Source organism: Annulohypoxylon truncatum (genome assembly GCF_022578515.1).
Source record: "Annulohypoxylon truncatum strain CBS 140777 unplaced genomic scaffold F4807scaffold_1, whole genome shotgun sequence".
Classification (NCBI taxonomy): domain Eukaryota; kingdom Fungi; phylum Ascomycota; class Sordariomycetes; order Xylariales; family Hypoxylaceae; genus Annulohypoxylon; species Annulohypoxylon truncatum.
The window spans coordinates 2,135,240-2,151,739 of record NW_025953787.1 but is presented as its reverse complement, the minus strand read 5'-3'; the positions used below and the strand labels follow the sequence as shown (position 1 = coordinate 2,151,739).

Here is a 16,500-nt window from a genome sequence, read left to right as displayed (position 1 = left end):
CAACCTAATATTTCCCACCAAAGAAAAGACATCATATATCGTTATTTATTCTAATGGGGAAACAACAGCTTCAATTCATATTCATCATGACAGCATCGCGGCAAGTATCAGATAGACCCAACGCGGGGCAGTCCCTTAATGCCTCGATGATCATCGATGCGACTTGACAAGGTGGGCATTGACGATGTATAGTACATCCATCCTTCTACTCCAGGTAGCGTAGAATGCCGAATTTTCACTGGCCAGAGCAAGAGTCCAGGAGCCGATTCCAGGGCGAACAACGGCAATCTATGTGGAGTTGAGCGGAGTCAGCAAAAGTCATGCAGCACGCCTGCAGCCAGTAAGTGAGCAGCAAATTTCAACTCGCATGGTCGATCATTGCCCGACAAGTGCCGCTAAGCCTAGTCTGGCTCTTACTTAAGAAATAATACCCATTTTATATACGACTAGGATCAGTAGGGCTCGCGAGCGCTCCGAAAAAAACGACGCTTTCTGACTGGTTCTCTTTTCCTTCGTTGCTCTCTCCGGGACAAAAATTCCCTTCACATAGAAGCGGCGAAGGACAGGATAACGCCCTCCGCTCTCTCCTCTTCGCTATCAACTCATCGAGACTATGCTGGTCCAAAAGCACGAGATTCCTTGCCCAGAAGAGCTTCATAACTGGCTTATTATTAAGTGCGGGAGGCGATGACGGAATATAGATGTTTAACCAATCTCATCACAGCTCCAACCTAACAATGTTTCATCAGCAAACAGTCGATCAATAAGAATCGTGCCCCCACACCACCATCTTGCGGAAGCTAGCAGCAAATTGTCAAAGCCAATTCGATGGCCTTGTCGGCATTTGGGCGGTTGTGAGATCGTCTACCGAGAAATAGAGCCCTGCTATTCTCATGGCATCACCCGATATTCGACGTCCCAGTTACCGATGCTATACGCGGGAGTTAAACTCAACTAAGACATACTAACGCCTGTCTTGCTGTTCCCTCCTAACGATTCAGGGGCGCTGAAGCCCGGAGAAACCGTCCAAAGGTTATCGTGCATGTTAGCGAGTCCCCTCCCGATCCCCCATTTTCCCGGCTATCACATTTGCGCATGCTAGTGTGCATACATATGCTTCTCACCGCTTAAACCCCTCATCTCATCTCTCGCCGGTTTATTTTGACTCAGTCGAACATCAAACATCGTAAGATGTCAACAACCACAAACCAAGCTACCATACCAGATCTACCTCTTCTTACCCAAAACTACAGCATGTTTAATACTTCAACTTCGCCGATGACACATAGTTTCTTGTTTTCATTTAGCACTTAGTCCAGTGATAGTTCTTGTGGGGTAGCTGTCTCTAGTTGAAAAAGTCTTCAACTTCACATGATCGCGAACCGCGTCTGTAGTCACCGCGAATACTAATACTGTAACACCGTCACAGAAAATTTTTATAGTAACGTCAAGAAATGCTAAGTCCTTTTTACATACATAACCTATCACATGCTTCTTCGAGATAACTTGATAACTCGTAACATGTAACGCGCCAGTTCCCCTTCCGGACTTAACGTCCCCAAAAAGGTCATCCCAACGAATCCTATCCTTACTCGGATAGGCAGGCGACTTTCCCTCACAGCCCAGCCGCCCTGCTGGCCCCGTCGTGAAATAAATAGCCTAGGCACGACGGCCGGACCTACATAGAGTTGCAGGCGGGTGGCTTGCATCTGAATGCTCCCCTACCGAGTTCCTCTCCCCAGACGCACGGTTTTCCCCTTCCACTTCGGTCCAGATAGGCAGGTACCTAACTCGGACCTCTCCTTACCTACCTACCTAGATACGGTAAACCGGCGCGGAAGTTTCATCTGACGTTGCGCGCGTCCGATGCGGGGGGGTTAAGCCGCAATGGAGGATGACGTAGATATGAGGCCAGGCCAGGAACTCGAGGTTCTTTTTTTTTTTTTTTTCCTTTGCTGGGGGCTAAGATGGACGCCGCCGCGGTGGGCGTTTTAGCCTCGGGGACGCGTGGGAATATTTTTCGGAAGATTCCTTGATTGCGTATGGGTTAGGTTAGAGCCATGCGCGCTTTAAGGGGCACGGTGTTCGTACTGACGAAGCACGTTCTTTTTCAAGATACTGCTTTGGGGATACTAGATCCGTGGGGTGGGATTGATGGACATATATATGGGTGTATTATACGTTGTCGTCGTGGCCTCTTAGGTCATTGTACGCTCCTTTGCTGGTGACTAGCCATTGACTCAGCAAACTTGCTCGTCTACATAACCCTTATCATCAGGACCATACCTCAGCGCGGGAAGTTCCTTACCGACGATAATTCAGGTTGAAGGTAACTACAGTGAGTATAGGCATATTTTATGTTCCCAGGTACGAGTTGTGTTACCTACTAGCCACAAAGCCCGTCGATGCTTGCTTCCTAGCAGATGATATATTGACCGAGACGGCTACGGCCGAAATCATTGATTTTGCTATATAGAAAAGAATATAAGACTAGGTTGACAGCACTAAAATATACCCACTATTCAAGTATAAGAAGACATCAATTCTTATCATTCTCTGGGCTGAACTTCTCATTACCAAGATGTGTTATTCAGAATAGCTCTGTACCACTTGTTTAGCTATTTTCATTGAGTATCCAGGAGCAGACACGTTTCAATGTAGACTGAAGATAGTGATAACAAATAATTAGGTACGTAGATTCTGGTATTTCTGTAAGATACCAGTATCCATCGCTCAATTCTTGCGCCACTGGCCCTTCTACTTGCCCCTGAGATATCAAGGATACAGAATAGATTTACCACCGCATATTAGTTTCCGTTACCACAAATATAAGGCAACTTTATTCACACAACCATCCTCAAGGCCAATGTAAGGCAATTCGTTCAACGAGTAAAAAAGCACTGATAAAATTCCCAATTTCTAAATCGCTGTATATCGCAATAAACCAAATCTGTCCATTGATACCAAGACACACATATATAAACCACTCAACCTAAGTCCCAAACGCCACACACAATGCTAAACCCGCCGTATTCCAACAATCTCCCCTCCGCCATGGATCTCGCTCACTTACGGCGTTTAGGCAGGTACCTCACCTGGCTCGCGCAATTCCCCTGATCGCCCTTGAAGCTGTCCTTCGCGGGCACGAAGTCGCCCCCTTGCAAGCTGCCCTTGACGAAGTACACGTACCAGGCCTCGTGGAGGACGTTGCGGTGGCGGCCGCCGCACTTGAGGATGACCTTCCCGCCGCTGAAGCGCTCGAGCGTGGACTGCAGCTTGGCCAGCTCGTACGTCTTCTTGTAGTCGGGCTCGATGCCGGCGTGCTGCAGCGCCCAGTACGTGTCGAGCTGCTTGAACAGGCTGAAGGCGCGCACGAAGTAGTCGACGACCTCGAGGCCCGGCGCGTAGCTGTCGCCGTAGCAGTTGGGTGCTAGCGTGTTGATGCACGTCGCGTGCTTGTTGTATTCGTGCGCCCATAGGTGGTCGTTTGTGCCGCTGTTAGAGGTATCTTAGTTAGCGCTCTTGTCCCATCCCAAGGCCTGCCTTGAGGGGCGGCGGCCCCATTCTTCATTCTCTAATACGGAGTATATAGTAGAGTAGGGTATATCACACGTACTAATTCGCAATCCAATACCGATTCATATCCGCCAGCAACTCACCCTGATCGTAGTGCTCCAGCACGCCGCTGATATTCTCGAACCGTGGCGCCATCCCGCAGTACTGGTCATACGATCCATCGCACAGGTCCGGCCACAGGCCGTGCAGCGTCCAGTCCTCCTCGCTGCCGCCGACGTGGACCTTCTCGTCCCAGAACTGCGTGAGCAGCAGCCGCCCGCCGGGGTGGATAAAGCAGCACGAGTCAGCCGCCGTGTTGTTGTTGCAGCTCACGGGGCCGTCGATCGGACAGGACGGAGTTCCGGTCAAGGGCTCGTACGGCTCGTACGGCGTTACGGAGGGCTCGACGTGGATAGCTGGAGGCGTCTGGGGGTTGGGGGCCGAGAACGGGTTCGGTAGGTCAGGGAGGCCTAGAGGGAATTGCGAGACGAAGTTGCTCGCGTACGCGAGTACGGACCGCAGGGAAGCGGCGGAAGGCATATTCGCCCTATGTCTCGATCTAGCTCTTGATGCTAAGGGTAGGTAAGTAATACGAAATAGGAATGATGGATAGGATAATAGGTGAAGGTCGCTGACCATAGGTGGTTCTTGTAGTAAGAGGAATGTGAGAGGTTATGGAGATAGCTGCAGAGTTCCGACTAAGTGGAGTGGAACCCTCTGACGTTTTAGCAGAGGAGCTAGGCTATTTTAGGGTTGAAGGTTGCGTCTGATTGGCTTAAACTTAAATGTATCTAGGTACCCAATGCATGTGAGCTTTAATCCTCGCAACAACCCCTGGAACGCCGTTGGTTTTAATTCGATGCTTCATATCACGTTCTACTTTCTAGAGCACTCATTTGATTCATGGATACCACGGAAGAGAGGCTTGACTGCCATATTCCCAAAGGTAAACAGTCGTCAGAAACGCCTGACTCATCTCTATCCTCATAATAACCAAGATGGGGGTTACTAATAATGTTATCTAGGGATTAGGTCTATCAAGGCGGTACAAGCTACAGCTACTACCTAATTAATTCTAATTCTAATGAGTTCTACCAAGGATGAATTACTTGCTGGGTATCGATGCTATCTTACTTTAGCCACACCAACGATCAAAACGCCACCTCTTGTCTGAAAAGTATATCATTGAAGGAAAACGCAATCTCCAACTGCGAATCAACAGATGATTCCAACGTTGCGGTGGCCGGCTGCAAATGCTCAATCCGTCTCTTGCACATCAAAATCTGTCCTAGGAACTTTGTTTCGGGGAAAGGGGGTAACCAGTGCCTTGCTATTTTTTTCGCATGATGGTAGAAAACCAGTTTAATTGTAGCTTAGGGTTAGTAGGAGTCGTCCTTCAACACTTGTCCAAGAATCTGGTTTGATACCGAGAATTGTGAACAAGGCCAGTCGAGTTTGGCGTCCCCCGGTAATTAAACAGCTTCCCAATCCATAGCATCCACCATAAACTCCCAATCTTCCTCTCTGGTAGCATCCATTGGTTCGTTCCCTCTCTTACGTAGGTAATCAAGCGCGAGAATGTGTGCCTCCTCGATTGCTGTAAGAATGGTCTGCATAATCAACTCGAGGTTATAGCTCGAGAGAGGCAGCGGCGCAAAGTTGATGGGGGCGGCTTCATCGATGTTCTTCCAGCGATTGCGAAGGTCCTTGGCTCTCGATAGCTGCGCCCGAACTTCGGACTTGCCGAATATGCTGTAAAGGGGGTTCTTAGGATCTTGAAGCGCCGTCAAGACGTTCTTGTGGTAGAAATGTTGGATGGAACGTTCCTTGGAGTCCTCAGCCATGTTGTGATCCGAATTCTCGTCCTGGGCGTTATTCATTCTGACGACCCCGTCGATAATGATCCCATTGCGCCTGACTATAACACCGAAGATGCCCATAAGTCGGACGAGGGCACGTTCGATTAGCATGTAGAATTCATGAAAATCCAGCTTGAATTGGGTTTCGCAAGCTTCGATTTGCGGTTGCTCCTTGTCGGCAGTTTCCTTAGCCATGCTATATCCCATCTTAAGGAATGGTAGCTTCCAATTGAGTCTGGCAACGATCTTGAGAAATCGTGAAAACTCTTGTTCGGGCGAAGGTCGATCTTCGAGTTGGAGGAGAAGGGTTTCGGAATGCGATGCTGACATTGTTGCATTGGAAGATGAAGACCGTCCATTTTGACCGAGACGTCCACGATGTTTGTTGATGCGATTGTGCTGATTCTTTGGCGCCCAGCGCGAGTCGTCTAGTCCGCCGGGCATGCTTGTGGTCGTCTTTCTTGGGTAATAGGAGAAATACGATAGTGGGGTATGTGTGCTGGATTGTTAGACGACATACTTGAGGGGACAAAGTTTATTAGTGAAAAAAGAATGTATCTTAATTCTTGTTTTTCCAGAGAGGAAAAAGAAGTTCAGGTGACGAGGATGAAGAAAGACGAAGAGTCACCGTTTTGTGAATGTTGGTGGTATAGCTCAACAAGGAGGTCGTTGCTTCCTTTTGATGATTCGTCGGGCCCAATTACCCAGGCAGTTGCCAGGTAACTAAAAATAATATCTCCGTGACGCGCCTGCTACGCTCCAGTGGGCGGGAAAGCTCCGGCGGAATATTACGTCACCTGTACATGGACACATATTTCCCTTTATTTGTGTTTCTATTTTTCTCAATTTCAAGATAATAGTAGATCATATTCTATCTAATATTTCTAGAATTACTACTTATTTATTTACAATTATGAGAGATTTGACTGTTACATCTATGAAATACTTAGTATAGTCAAGCAAAGTATGCGATATAATAGGCACTTCTATTCTATGCACTTTCAATTGAAAAGGGGGTTTCTCAATTACTCTACCATCCTACTACCAAGCTCACCATATTGACTAATCCATATCACCAATATATCTGTCTATCAGAGTTTAGATTGTCTAAGTATTCAATGAATAATCGTCCCTAAACTCCTAAATCGGGACTTTCATAATATTCTATGCGGACGTGGTTGCGTGGGACCGAGTCATGATCAAACTGCTCTGCAGGAGAGGCCCGATTTTCACTGAGACAGCTACGACGTAATAAGTGAGTAAGTCAGTTCCTCTTTTTTTTTCTGGTACTACCGAGTTAGCAGAGCTTAGCGAAATACGAACTGCTGTTGGTTTGTCAGTCTAAGCCGCCACGAATATACAGCAGTTTGCTCATTACGAGATCGTACGGCAACCTGCATAGAAGAATCTTGACCTTGTACACCAATAATGGTGGCTAGAACAAGCAGCTTGCCGCCTGACATGCCGCCAAGATTTATATTGCCCCGAAGTGCTGGTTATATTGAGAATATCGGCGGCCTACTTTTTATGTACGGGTATCCATGTTACTCGGTCGTGTATGACGGCATGATGAGCCTCGACGGCCATCACCGACCTTCTCACATCTCGCATGCATTACCCGTATATCGGAATAAGGTTGAGATGGCGTTGTCGCCGTCAGCGCAGCCGTTATCCTCTCGGGTCTAGATTATCCGCAAGCTTGGAGCCGGATTCCTCTCCCGTCCCCCCACAATGGCGAAAGGTCTGAAGTATTTAAGATTCAGGCCATTAGTGGGAGTGCACCCTTTCGACCAGTCTGGTGCACATCAAAACCGCTGCGACGTAAGCATTCGTTTTTATAAGATTACGACTGACTGTCCACGCGCTCGCTTTCTTTTCGCCCCTTATTACGGCAGGCTAGAAAATTAGGATATTTCGAAATTCCCCATTTCCCAAGATGCATCCTACATATATCTTCACTGGCCTCGTCGCCCTCGCCTCTAGTGCCAATGCCGCAGTCCTCCCGCGAAATGATCCGTACGTAGGTGATCTGAGGACATTCGGCCAAGTGGACTGCTCGGCCGACAATCAAGGGGTTGGCACTTTCACCCAGTCGATGACCGGCATCTGCAATCAATGGCCCGAAGCATTCAGCTCTATATACGTCCATTTAACGGACGGATGGGTTTGTGAGCATTTCCTCTCCATGATATTGATGAATTCTACTATCGTGATGTTGGGATGCATTACTGACTGATTACCGCTCAAGTCCACGCCTATACCAACTCTAACTGTTCAGATAATGGAAATTTCATCCAGGGTTCTGTACCAAAGGATGGATATCCTGTCATCTGCAATAATTCTCCTACTCAATGGGTTGCTTATACCGTAGACCGGCTTCCGCCTTCATCGCCGTCTGACGGATCGCCATCGGAGGGATCGCCTCCTACCTCTACGCCTACACCACTTACACCGCCTACACCTCCTCACGGACCACCGCATGGTGGCCCGCCATTCGGTCCACCTTTTGGCGGATCGACTCAGAACTCCACATCCTGAATCCCGCGCCAGCTAGTTGGGTAATGTGTGCTGATGGCTATACGATGTATCGATGAAAGGTACCGATTGCTGGGATCGAATGGGGCAGTTTCGTGAAAGCTGTACTTTCGATAATGGCAGTCTGTAATTTCCACTGTGGGCTGTCTGGTCGGGCTTTGTGTACATGTACATAATGATAACATGATGATTGGAAAGAATACTCTGATATGGATGCATATCCTAAAAATTTAATACTAGATAAATCATCTAAGAGTTCTTTCTACTTTTAGAAATTCCTTATGATTCATTAAGAGATGGCCTTGGATGCAAATTGTTACCTAGTGGATGCCGAACTTCCATAGCTAATGTCAGGCAGTACCTTCACGTGAAGGCCCCTGAAGGACGTATATGAAGCTGGGGCTAGAGATCATAGTTAATAGCATTATCAACCTCCTTTATGATACCTTTATAATGGAAAGATAGTTCACAAGAATCAAGACTTGGAAATATCAGAGCTGCCTAGGTAATTTCATCTTAGGCCTTGGTATTCCCCCTCAGAGTACTATAACCTCAGTTCTGAACTATACTATACTAACGAGATAACCCTTGTCTCTGAGAGTAGGGTACGAGATTGCAATTGATTGGTCCTAAATTTTCCGACACGTTCGTACAAACGATTTTCTTCATCCACCGGTATTAGTAGTAGACCTTCAATTCGAGTTCCTCTTCCATATCGACGTTCTAAGACTAGGCCGCCGATGACTGTGCTTCCGGGGGCAATGTGACCCGATCCAGCTATTGTATAATCGTAGTCAGGGTATACATCAGTTGTAATTATATCCAAGTCCTTTCCATCTAGTTGTAACTTCCAACGACCAAACCCCTTAAAATAACGAGTTGGTGTAAAGTCCGATTGTTGATTTTCGATAAGTGTCATCTCTGTAATCGCTAGCTCGAGGCGTATGCAATTGTATTGCACTTGCTCTTGGCAAGCCCGGGGGTGGGTGATATATTCAACCTCAAGGACTTTGGCTAACTTCCCGGTGTCTGTGCAAGCACTGTAAATATCGCTGACCGTGCAAGAGGGATCTTGAATAGATGCCCAGGACCATGTTGGGGCCTTCCACTTCCTCCAATCCGCCCGGCGAGGTTTGAAGTGATTGGCTTGGGGGAGAACACACCAACATAAATTCTCACATATCGTATCTTCCCATAGTCCCTCTATATAACGACCCATGACAGATCTTCCCGGGTTAGATGATAGCTCAACTGAGCAAAATGTGCTAACAATCCCAGCAATTGCTCGCAGACGGTCTTTCTCAAAAGATAAGGCCTGGTGTACGTAATTACTAACGACGAAACTCCAATTCGCCTTTAATTTACATATGTCTACTGATTTGATACGTTCTGTATATAATAGTTTAGTGGGAGGTCCTAGAAAGTGACGATTCTCATAACATTGCTCCATGCAACATTGGCAGGCCATGAGCTCGTTACACTCCCAGACCACTTCCCCTAACGTGAAATGCAGGTATCGAGGCGATAGCAGGCGTTCTTGGTACGCCCAAGCGCGTCTCAAAAGCGGGTGAAATGAGGCTTGAAAATAGTGTTCATGATGAGGTAGAGGCCGGCGGAGATATATGGCAACTGGCTGACCAGAGGCTGTTCGGCATTGGAAGAGGTAGGAACCGAATCTGCTAGGAGAGCGGAAGAAGCCCTGAGTAGGATCCTCAGAACACGTTGCAGCAACTGTAATGATTGAGTTCTGGTATATAGTTGCCATTCTCTTAGATTCCCTGTCCCAATCAGACTCATCGTCTTGTAAGATACACATGGAGTCGATCCACAAGTATCGGATGTCAAGTTTTTTCGTCGCAGTTATTGCATCGCGGAATGTTTGAGGTAAGGTTTCAACTAGAATACCTTGCTTCATCTCGTCTAAAGATAGTTTAGTCGCCATAGCATTTTTGACCAAGTTCCCGCCCCAGCAATGACTTAGGCATGCGTATTTTCCATTTTCAACGGAAGCCTCTTTTACTTCAATCAGTCTTGCTATTCCATCCGACTCCACTTCGTGGAGGTCAAGGAACCGTGTAGGTAGCTCCCCATTAACACCACATTCACACATACTGTGTCCTGTGGTGCATTCCTTCAACCACTTTTTGATCCGGGTGAAGGTCTCTTCGGAGTCGGTTCTTGCGGGGAGCTGGTTGCGTTTTCCAAAGTATTTGTACAGATCCCAACTAGAATCACAAGGAAATTCTGGTCACGTTCATTATATCAGTAAAGCAGCGGGTGAGGCATTTATACAATGGCGATTTGACCAACCTGATGTGGATGAGAAATGAAGGGTTATAGATCCAGAATTTCTCTTCTCCTCGTTGGGGACAGGGAAAAACCACTTGATACTGAATGTCTTTGGAAAGAACCACACTTTACCCGGTAGTTGATCTATTGGAATATTGCTGTATATAGCCAACGCTTCGCATATTAATGCACACATCTCGCATCCCATTTCTCGAGCTCGCCGGAGAGTTGAAACATCGGTGTTAATGTAAGTTACGTTGCCCTTTTCTTGAAACCAAATGATTGGGCTTCTCCGATGGTAAGGGAGGATGCAACTCTCACAAGTACCACTTGCGCTGGGATTAGAAGTGGACCTCTGAATAGCCATGGCGCCTGATAGATACTCGTCGGTGAACTATTAGTGCATGTTTCATCGACATAGAATCTTGGATAAAGAAGATATTCATGAGGGAAGCGATAATTAAAGACGAGGCACCATCGTAAAAGTGGAACTGACAGCTCAGCCCCAGGGCTGCCTCCAAATTTGCTATGCAATGAGGATGTTATACATTCCAACTTCGGAAGTTCTTAATTCGAAGAAAATTTCATTAATAATTTCTCTTCATATTACTATATGTTTTTCATGTGTGCTTGTAAATCACGTTCAAGTCGGACATGAAGTTGAAAGAAGATAAGATAGTACCCCTATGTATGTACCCCTCCGCTGTCCGACGGTACCCCGGATGATCTGTATGCCTGCCCTGTCATATCCTTAGGTGGCTGAGGGGTTATGGCATGTGGCAAGGATATGTGGCGCGGAAAGATAGGGGAATGTGCTTAGGTAACTGGATGGGCTCGATTTACCGATGAAATATCAAGAGCGTATCAAACATCTCATAAGTAGTTAAATTGGCAATGGGTGAATATGAGGAGACTAATAATGTCATTCCAAACCTCTGACATTGGCTGTGTGAGCTTCCTTCCAACTTGCCGATATTGACTTGTATTATTGTCTTTTCATACCTATACACGATGTGTTGATAGATAAATATCTATGCTACCGTAGAGTCACTTGCCAATCCCTCCATGAAAGTGAACATGCAAAACGATTGTTTTGGGACTGATAAAATTAGGTTTATGTCTTTTGAAGTTATTCGGGCTCCACATACTAGTTCCGTTTGTTTCTTATTCGGTACTTTGATCGTAGATCGCGTAGACTTCGATGATCCCCCTTTCTCGAAGGACTAATTTCCAGCAGTCGAATTCAAAGTATTTTGGAATCGCTGTCGAGATTTCATAGAAACTGAACTTGTTTTAAAGCTACTATTTAGTACTTACGTATCTAAGGTTCGAATTCTTCCAGCATAGTCCACGGACCACATAGTGATCAGTTTGTCGCTTAAGAAAGGTTCCCGTTTCATTGTTCCAACATTCTATGAATCCACGTGTTAAGCTCAGAGATTTTTTAACAAAAAGTGGTGTAGCAACTAGTAGTACTACTTTTAGCTCACACCCTTCAGGTCTCAGGGGACTACCGAGAAATCTCGTACGTTGGTTCTTCGATTCAGTCCATCAAGTTGTGAGTGTGCTAGATACGTTGGTTGGGTTTAACCCACCTGTATTAAGGCCTGACTTTGCCAGCATTGTGCTGGCCTTGCGTTGAGTCTAATCCACAAATCGTGGTCTTGTTTATGGGATGTGTATACTCCCAAACGTCCGAATACATCGCCGACTTAGCTGATAGGCCATATTTGATAACTATTTCGGTATCACGCAATTGATTTTATTACACCATCATTGGTTCAGCCTTGTGTATCGTCGCTACCTCCGGATATATTGGATATTGTTGATTTCTAACATCCAGCTGCGTTATGTGGCGGTTTAGCACAGCCAGCGTTCCCGCGCACGAAAACCAGTCTAGGAGATCTATTCGAAAGCGAAATATACGCCGGATGTAAACATATATATAGTATTTCGAATCTAGCTTGTATTGAAAGAGTGAATGCCTACTAATTGTTAACTTGCCTGTGTAGCGCAACTGATATGGGTAATAATGCATACCTACCTACTCCACCTACATTGAACACTTCCAAACATTGTTGTACGTGTATTTGCTGCCTCATTTGTGCGCGGCATTGACTGCGGTCAGTTAGGCATAATTTGCAATCACAGCCTAGAAGGCAACAAAATCTTACTATAAGAGCCTCTTTTCGATGATGCGCGAAGTCTTTCCTCCTTTATCCTTTTCGAAATTCAGCTGGCTGTATGACTAAGAGTCGGTTAGCACTCAACAAGACTAAATGTCTTCCAAATCCTTGAAAATTTCTCGTACCGGATTCCGGGATCATGGAAGTTCTCGGGGCTGTCGCGGCCGCGGGTCAACTGGCAGGGACAACAATCACAATCCTTGATTCGATCTCTCAGATTCGCGATTTCCTTCAACATGCCCCGGCTCGATACCAAGGCTGGCGTGATGAGCTCTCTGCTCTTAGTGACACGATAAGCTGCATCCGAGATAATAAGGCTCTGCACACATGCCAGGTCTGCCGTATCATCGAGGGGATGGCCCCCAAGATAACCAGGTTGAAAGAGTTGTGCGCGCACTACACCCCAGGACCTAAGCTCAAACTTATATCAAGGTTGAATCAAGCCCGTAAGGCTCGGGTTGTTGAATGTCGCATCCTTCAAAATTTCCAATCCTTGGAGCACGACAAGACGACCCTCATTCTCACGATAAACGCTCTTAGCCATAAAGTTTCGGCCGGGAATCACGAAGACGACAACCCAAACATGTCGAATCCAAACGGAAATGGAAGACCCTTTTGGGATACTACGAGTGTACCGGGAACCCCAAGTTCCGGGACGAACAACGGCGCAAGTGGCCCGCTAGGTACGTTAGTAACCCCACCTCACGTGTTCCGTGGCACTAATTTTTACCTACCTACTTAGTGGTCAACGGTTACAATCATAACCATCCTCATGCTCATGCTCAACCGCAAGTGAGTACTAATAAATTTCAATTCACAAGCCCAAGAAGGATCATAACTAACGATATGGCTATATAGAACCATATGCACAACACCCCGTGGCCTAACAATTCACCTCACTCCTCTCCACAGTTCGGCATGCCACCACAGCAGTCAGACAAAGTCGAGTTCGACGGCGTTAAAACAGAGGGAAACGGGCAAGCCGTCGGCATCAACGGTGTGTATACATCACCGAATCGTCCACTTGCGGCTACATTTAAGAATCTCGACACTTCGGGCTATAACAATTCGGTCGGGATTTCGTCAAGCGATGTCATAGCAGGCGCTCGAGTTCCTAGCGGCTTCGCACCCGCTGCCCAGAACTCCTTCAATCCCCAATCGAACGGCGGATTTGGTGGGACATAGAGTGGACCTGGCTCGTCCCACTTCCCCACGATCTAGAGATCCAGCTACCAGGAACTACCCTGGTATCACTGAGGCATGATTGGTAACTAGGTATCACGGCATAATATTAACAGTGAATCACAATGGGATGATTATTCGTTTCATTTGTTTTATACGCTCTTTTAGGATCGAATTACTGCTGGGGTGGGCAAGCCTGGCTGAGGCTTAAATATCGGACGCCTCATTCGTTTTAATTATAAGATTCTGCATGTTTCTCAACTAGCTAGCTATCAATAACACATGGTTATCACCGAACTATTCATGACCGTCTCCTCGTAAATACGACCGAGAGTGTTTACCTAGATATATAATTGCCTAAGTACTTGTCTATGTAGCAGATTACTAGGTAGAGTATTATATGTAAAAGATACATACCTAGGTAATCACCTGCCTACCTACATGCATATCCAGCTAACAACTCTCTAGGTCTCCTACTCACCTAGGTAATCTACATTGTGAACCAGGCAATTCGGAGGTAGATATTTGGATGGTGCAAGGCCGTGTTATTAATACATGGTGTGCTTAATCTGACAGGCTCTAGGACTAACCTTTACTCCAAGCTGAGGAATTCTGGTTTTCAAAACCACATGTCTAAGTACCTATATTCCGGTCAGCCAGGATTTCAGCCTCGAAGAGAGGAGGCCAACCGCAGTAACGCCAGACTGCATGTGGTGAAACCCTTTTTCATAGAACTCGGCTTCTCTGTTCCGTATCTACCTTTCTTCTAATAATTACCTGATCCTCGACCTAGTTCCTGTTGCCCACTGCCCAGGACAAAATTTATAATCTTCTTGATTAAATTAACATCACAAGTGTTTTCCAGCCAATCGTGAACGATTAGGCATTGAGCGACATGACCTTTTGACAAAATTACTAGATAACTGAAGAGACTATGTCATCTGGTAGTCCGCTTAACATGGGTCAGGGAACATGTTATTGCGGGTTGCCAACTCCGCACCAATTCATAGCACCAATAACTCAAGAGACGAGACAGCCAGATCTCAAATTTGGTATGTTGCTATACTAGAAAGAAAAGACCGCCTCTCATAGTATTCAACTAATAGCATGGTAGGGTATATGGCCGTCTTTTGTCCAGAATACAGATGTGGCTTCATCCAGAAATGGCACTGCCCCGAAGTAACAAGCCAGTTCAATGAGAAGCAGCACGCGAGGTACTACAACCAGGCACAAGACACAAGCTATGATCGTGTATCTACCCAAGGTAGTGGTCATCATATTGGCAGTAAGAAGCCCGCCAGTCTTGATATACATGTTACATCAAATAAAATGAAGGCCAAGAAGTTAACAGATACCTAGATACTATAGTCTACCACCAGGATTTCAATTTCGGCAACCTACGAGATTATAGCAGTCTACTTCCATCTTTTCACGCTGGACAGTCGAACTTCGGGATACTGAGAGACAATAGTACCAAGATCTTTCCAGTGTTTCTAAGGCCAGATTACGGACCCAACAGATTCGGTTATGGTAGTTACCAAGCTTAGAATTGATAACCCCTTTGAATAAAGCAAAACAATACTCTTATGAATTTGGCACACTACCTGCTTTAATAATAACATAATATGTACCTAGAATAATCGATTTAATTAATCTAACCAATATCATACGAGCTTTATGGTCTTTTTTCGCAAATCATCGCCTATTATTACTACCTAGGTAGGTACCTAACTATAATAGCGTCATTTTATCTCGCTCACAGGTAAGACTTAACCAACATCCTTCATACATCAAGTTGGGATAACAATAGAAGAGCAAAGAAATTTCCAGAGACGTCTGCCTCCTCATTTAGGTGGACATACTGCCCCAGGTTAAGCTTTTGGCTTCCCACTGTCACAGGTCCTTCATCCACATCCACGGGCATGAGATCAACCACCCAACCTTCCTCCACAGGGACAGCGGCAGAATGGTCGAAATGAATAGCTGTGATGCGATTCTGCGATGAAGTAGACTTGAGGATTTTAGAAAATTAGCTACCATAAATGTAAGTTTTCTTTACATGAAAGACAGGATCCCTACCTCGACTACTCTAGCAAATTGCTTCAGAAGATGGTTCGTAATATCTGCCAATCCTTTGGTGTTTTTGCAGATCTTGATGCCGTTGATATTCTGAAACTCGGCAGCATTGCTCCGAAGCCATTTTGAGACTTTCTCGAACTCGGCGACGGCGCCAGATGGCAAAGACTTGATTTGGAGGTTGATGTTCGCCATAGTATAGGTACTGGTGATGAATGGATGGAAGGATTGACTGTGCACTTAGGCAGGTATTCAATGTGAAGCATATGAAGTAAATCTAAAGGGGATCCGAGTTTCTAAGCCATATTCGGACCTTATCCATATCCGTAAATGCTGTGCATAGGTACCTATTAGGTAGCATTTAAGAAACAGTCTGCTCCCTAACCTCCACCCACTGTAAGCTCTATCAGCTCAATAAACAAACTTCCGCAAGCCACATCTACCTCATATCCCAATCTTATACCCTAGGCGTTTTTTCTCCCTGGTCTCAACGACAAGTCATATTAAGTCAAACATGGCGCTCTTGAGTATTCCACATCTATGCATGTTCACCGAAATTCCTACGAAAAAAGGCAATTTTGAATAAACCATAGACTCATGTAAGATATGTCTCAGCTTTTTCCGGCCAACAAGATATGGAGATCATTGCCATATGCTTCAGGCACTGCCACACTCATCCAAAGATATCATCCGGGTATTAACCTTGCATCAATTTTATATCCTTATTTATTGCCTATCTGGAAGATTATCCTTTGCAGTACACAAGTACATGAGGCTCAAAACTAGGTACCTTAGTACACAAATGATTAGCCATTTGG

At 45.9% G+C, this 16,500-nt stretch overlaps 7 protein-coding genes across 7 annotated transcripts; 3 read left to right on the top strand and 4 right to left on the bottom strand.

Annotated features, from left to right (window-relative positions):
• Positions 1-2,610: 2,610 nt before the first annotated feature.
• On the bottom strand, positions 2,611-4,235 carry F4807DRAFT_406129 (ribonuclease T2). The gene is made up of 3 exons (XM_047996265.1): positions 4,192-4,235; positions 3,617-4,127; positions 2,611-3,495 (listed from the first exon to the last, which is right to left on the bottom strand). Exons 2-3 carry the CDS (start codon positions 4,093-4,095, stop codon positions 3,066-3,068), a joined length of 909 nt encoding a protein of 302 aa, XP_047859684.1. The 5' UTR covers positions 4,096-4,127; positions 4,192-4,235; the 3' UTR covers positions 2,611-3,065.
• Positions 4,236-4,428: 193 nt separating this feature from the next.
• On the bottom strand, positions 4,429-6,124 carry F4807DRAFT_406127 (uncharacterized protein). The gene has a single exon (XM_047996264.1). It carries the CDS (start codon positions 5,856-5,858, stop codon positions 5,028-5,030), a length of 831 nt encoding a protein of 276 aa, XP_047859683.1. The 5' UTR covers positions 5,859-6,124; the 3' UTR covers positions 4,429-5,027.
• A 1,101-nt stretch (positions 6,125-7,225) lies between these two features.
• Positions 7,226-7,958, top strand: F4807DRAFT_23810 (uncharacterized protein). Its single transcript, XM_047994250.1, has 2 exons — positions 7,226-7,582; positions 7,663-7,958. The coding sequence occupies exons 1-2, from the start codon at positions 7,351-7,353 to the stop codon at positions 7,950-7,952; spliced, it is 522 nt and encodes a 173-aa protein (XP_047859682.1). The 5' UTR covers positions 7,226-7,350; the 3' UTR covers positions 7,953-7,958.
• Positions 7,959-8,414: 456 nt separating this feature from the next.
• Positions 8,415-11,152, bottom strand: F4807DRAFT_23795 (HET-domain-containing protein). Its single transcript, XM_047994248.1, has 2 exons — positions 10,260-11,152; positions 8,415-10,193 (listed from the first exon to the last, which is right to left on the bottom strand). Exons 1-2 carry the CDS (start codon positions 10,603-10,605, stop codon positions 8,518-8,520), a joined length of 2,022 nt encoding a protein of 673 aa, XP_047859681.1. The 5' UTR covers positions 10,606-11,152; the 3' UTR covers positions 8,415-8,517.
• A 1,268-nt stretch (positions 11,153-12,420) lies between these two features.
• F4807DRAFT_23772 (uncharacterized protein) lies at positions 12,421-13,939 on the top strand. The gene is made up of 3 exons (XM_047994243.1): positions 12,421-13,107; positions 13,167-13,216; positions 13,283-13,939. The coding sequence occupies exons 1-3, from the start codon at positions 12,564-12,566 to the stop codon at positions 13,607-13,609; spliced, it is 921 nt and encodes a 306-aa protein (XP_047859680.1). The 5' UTR covers positions 12,421-12,563; the 3' UTR covers positions 13,610-13,939.
• On the top strand, positions 13,938-15,237 carry F4807DRAFT_23773 (uncharacterized protein). Its single transcript, XM_047994244.1, has 4 exons — positions 13,938-14,027; positions 14,075-14,658; positions 14,721-14,891; positions 14,966-15,237. Exons 2-4 carry the CDS (start codon positions 14,541-14,543, stop codon positions 15,151-15,153), a joined length of 477 nt encoding a protein of 158 aa, XP_047859679.1. The 5' UTR covers positions 13,938-14,027; positions 14,075-14,540; the 3' UTR covers positions 15,154-15,237.
• Positions 15,238-15,287: 50 nt separating this feature from the next.
• On the bottom strand, positions 15,288-16,304 carry F4807DRAFT_406116 (uncharacterized protein). Its single transcript, XM_047996263.1, has 2 exons — positions 15,686-16,304; positions 15,288-15,617 (listed from the first exon to the last, which is right to left on the bottom strand). The coding sequence occupies exons 1-2, from the start codon at positions 15,875-15,877 to the stop codon at positions 15,390-15,392; spliced, it is 420 nt and encodes a 139-aa protein (XP_047859678.1). The 5' UTR covers positions 15,878-16,304; the 3' UTR covers positions 15,288-15,389.
• Between the last annotated feature and the right edge of the window lie 196 nt (positions 16,305-16,500).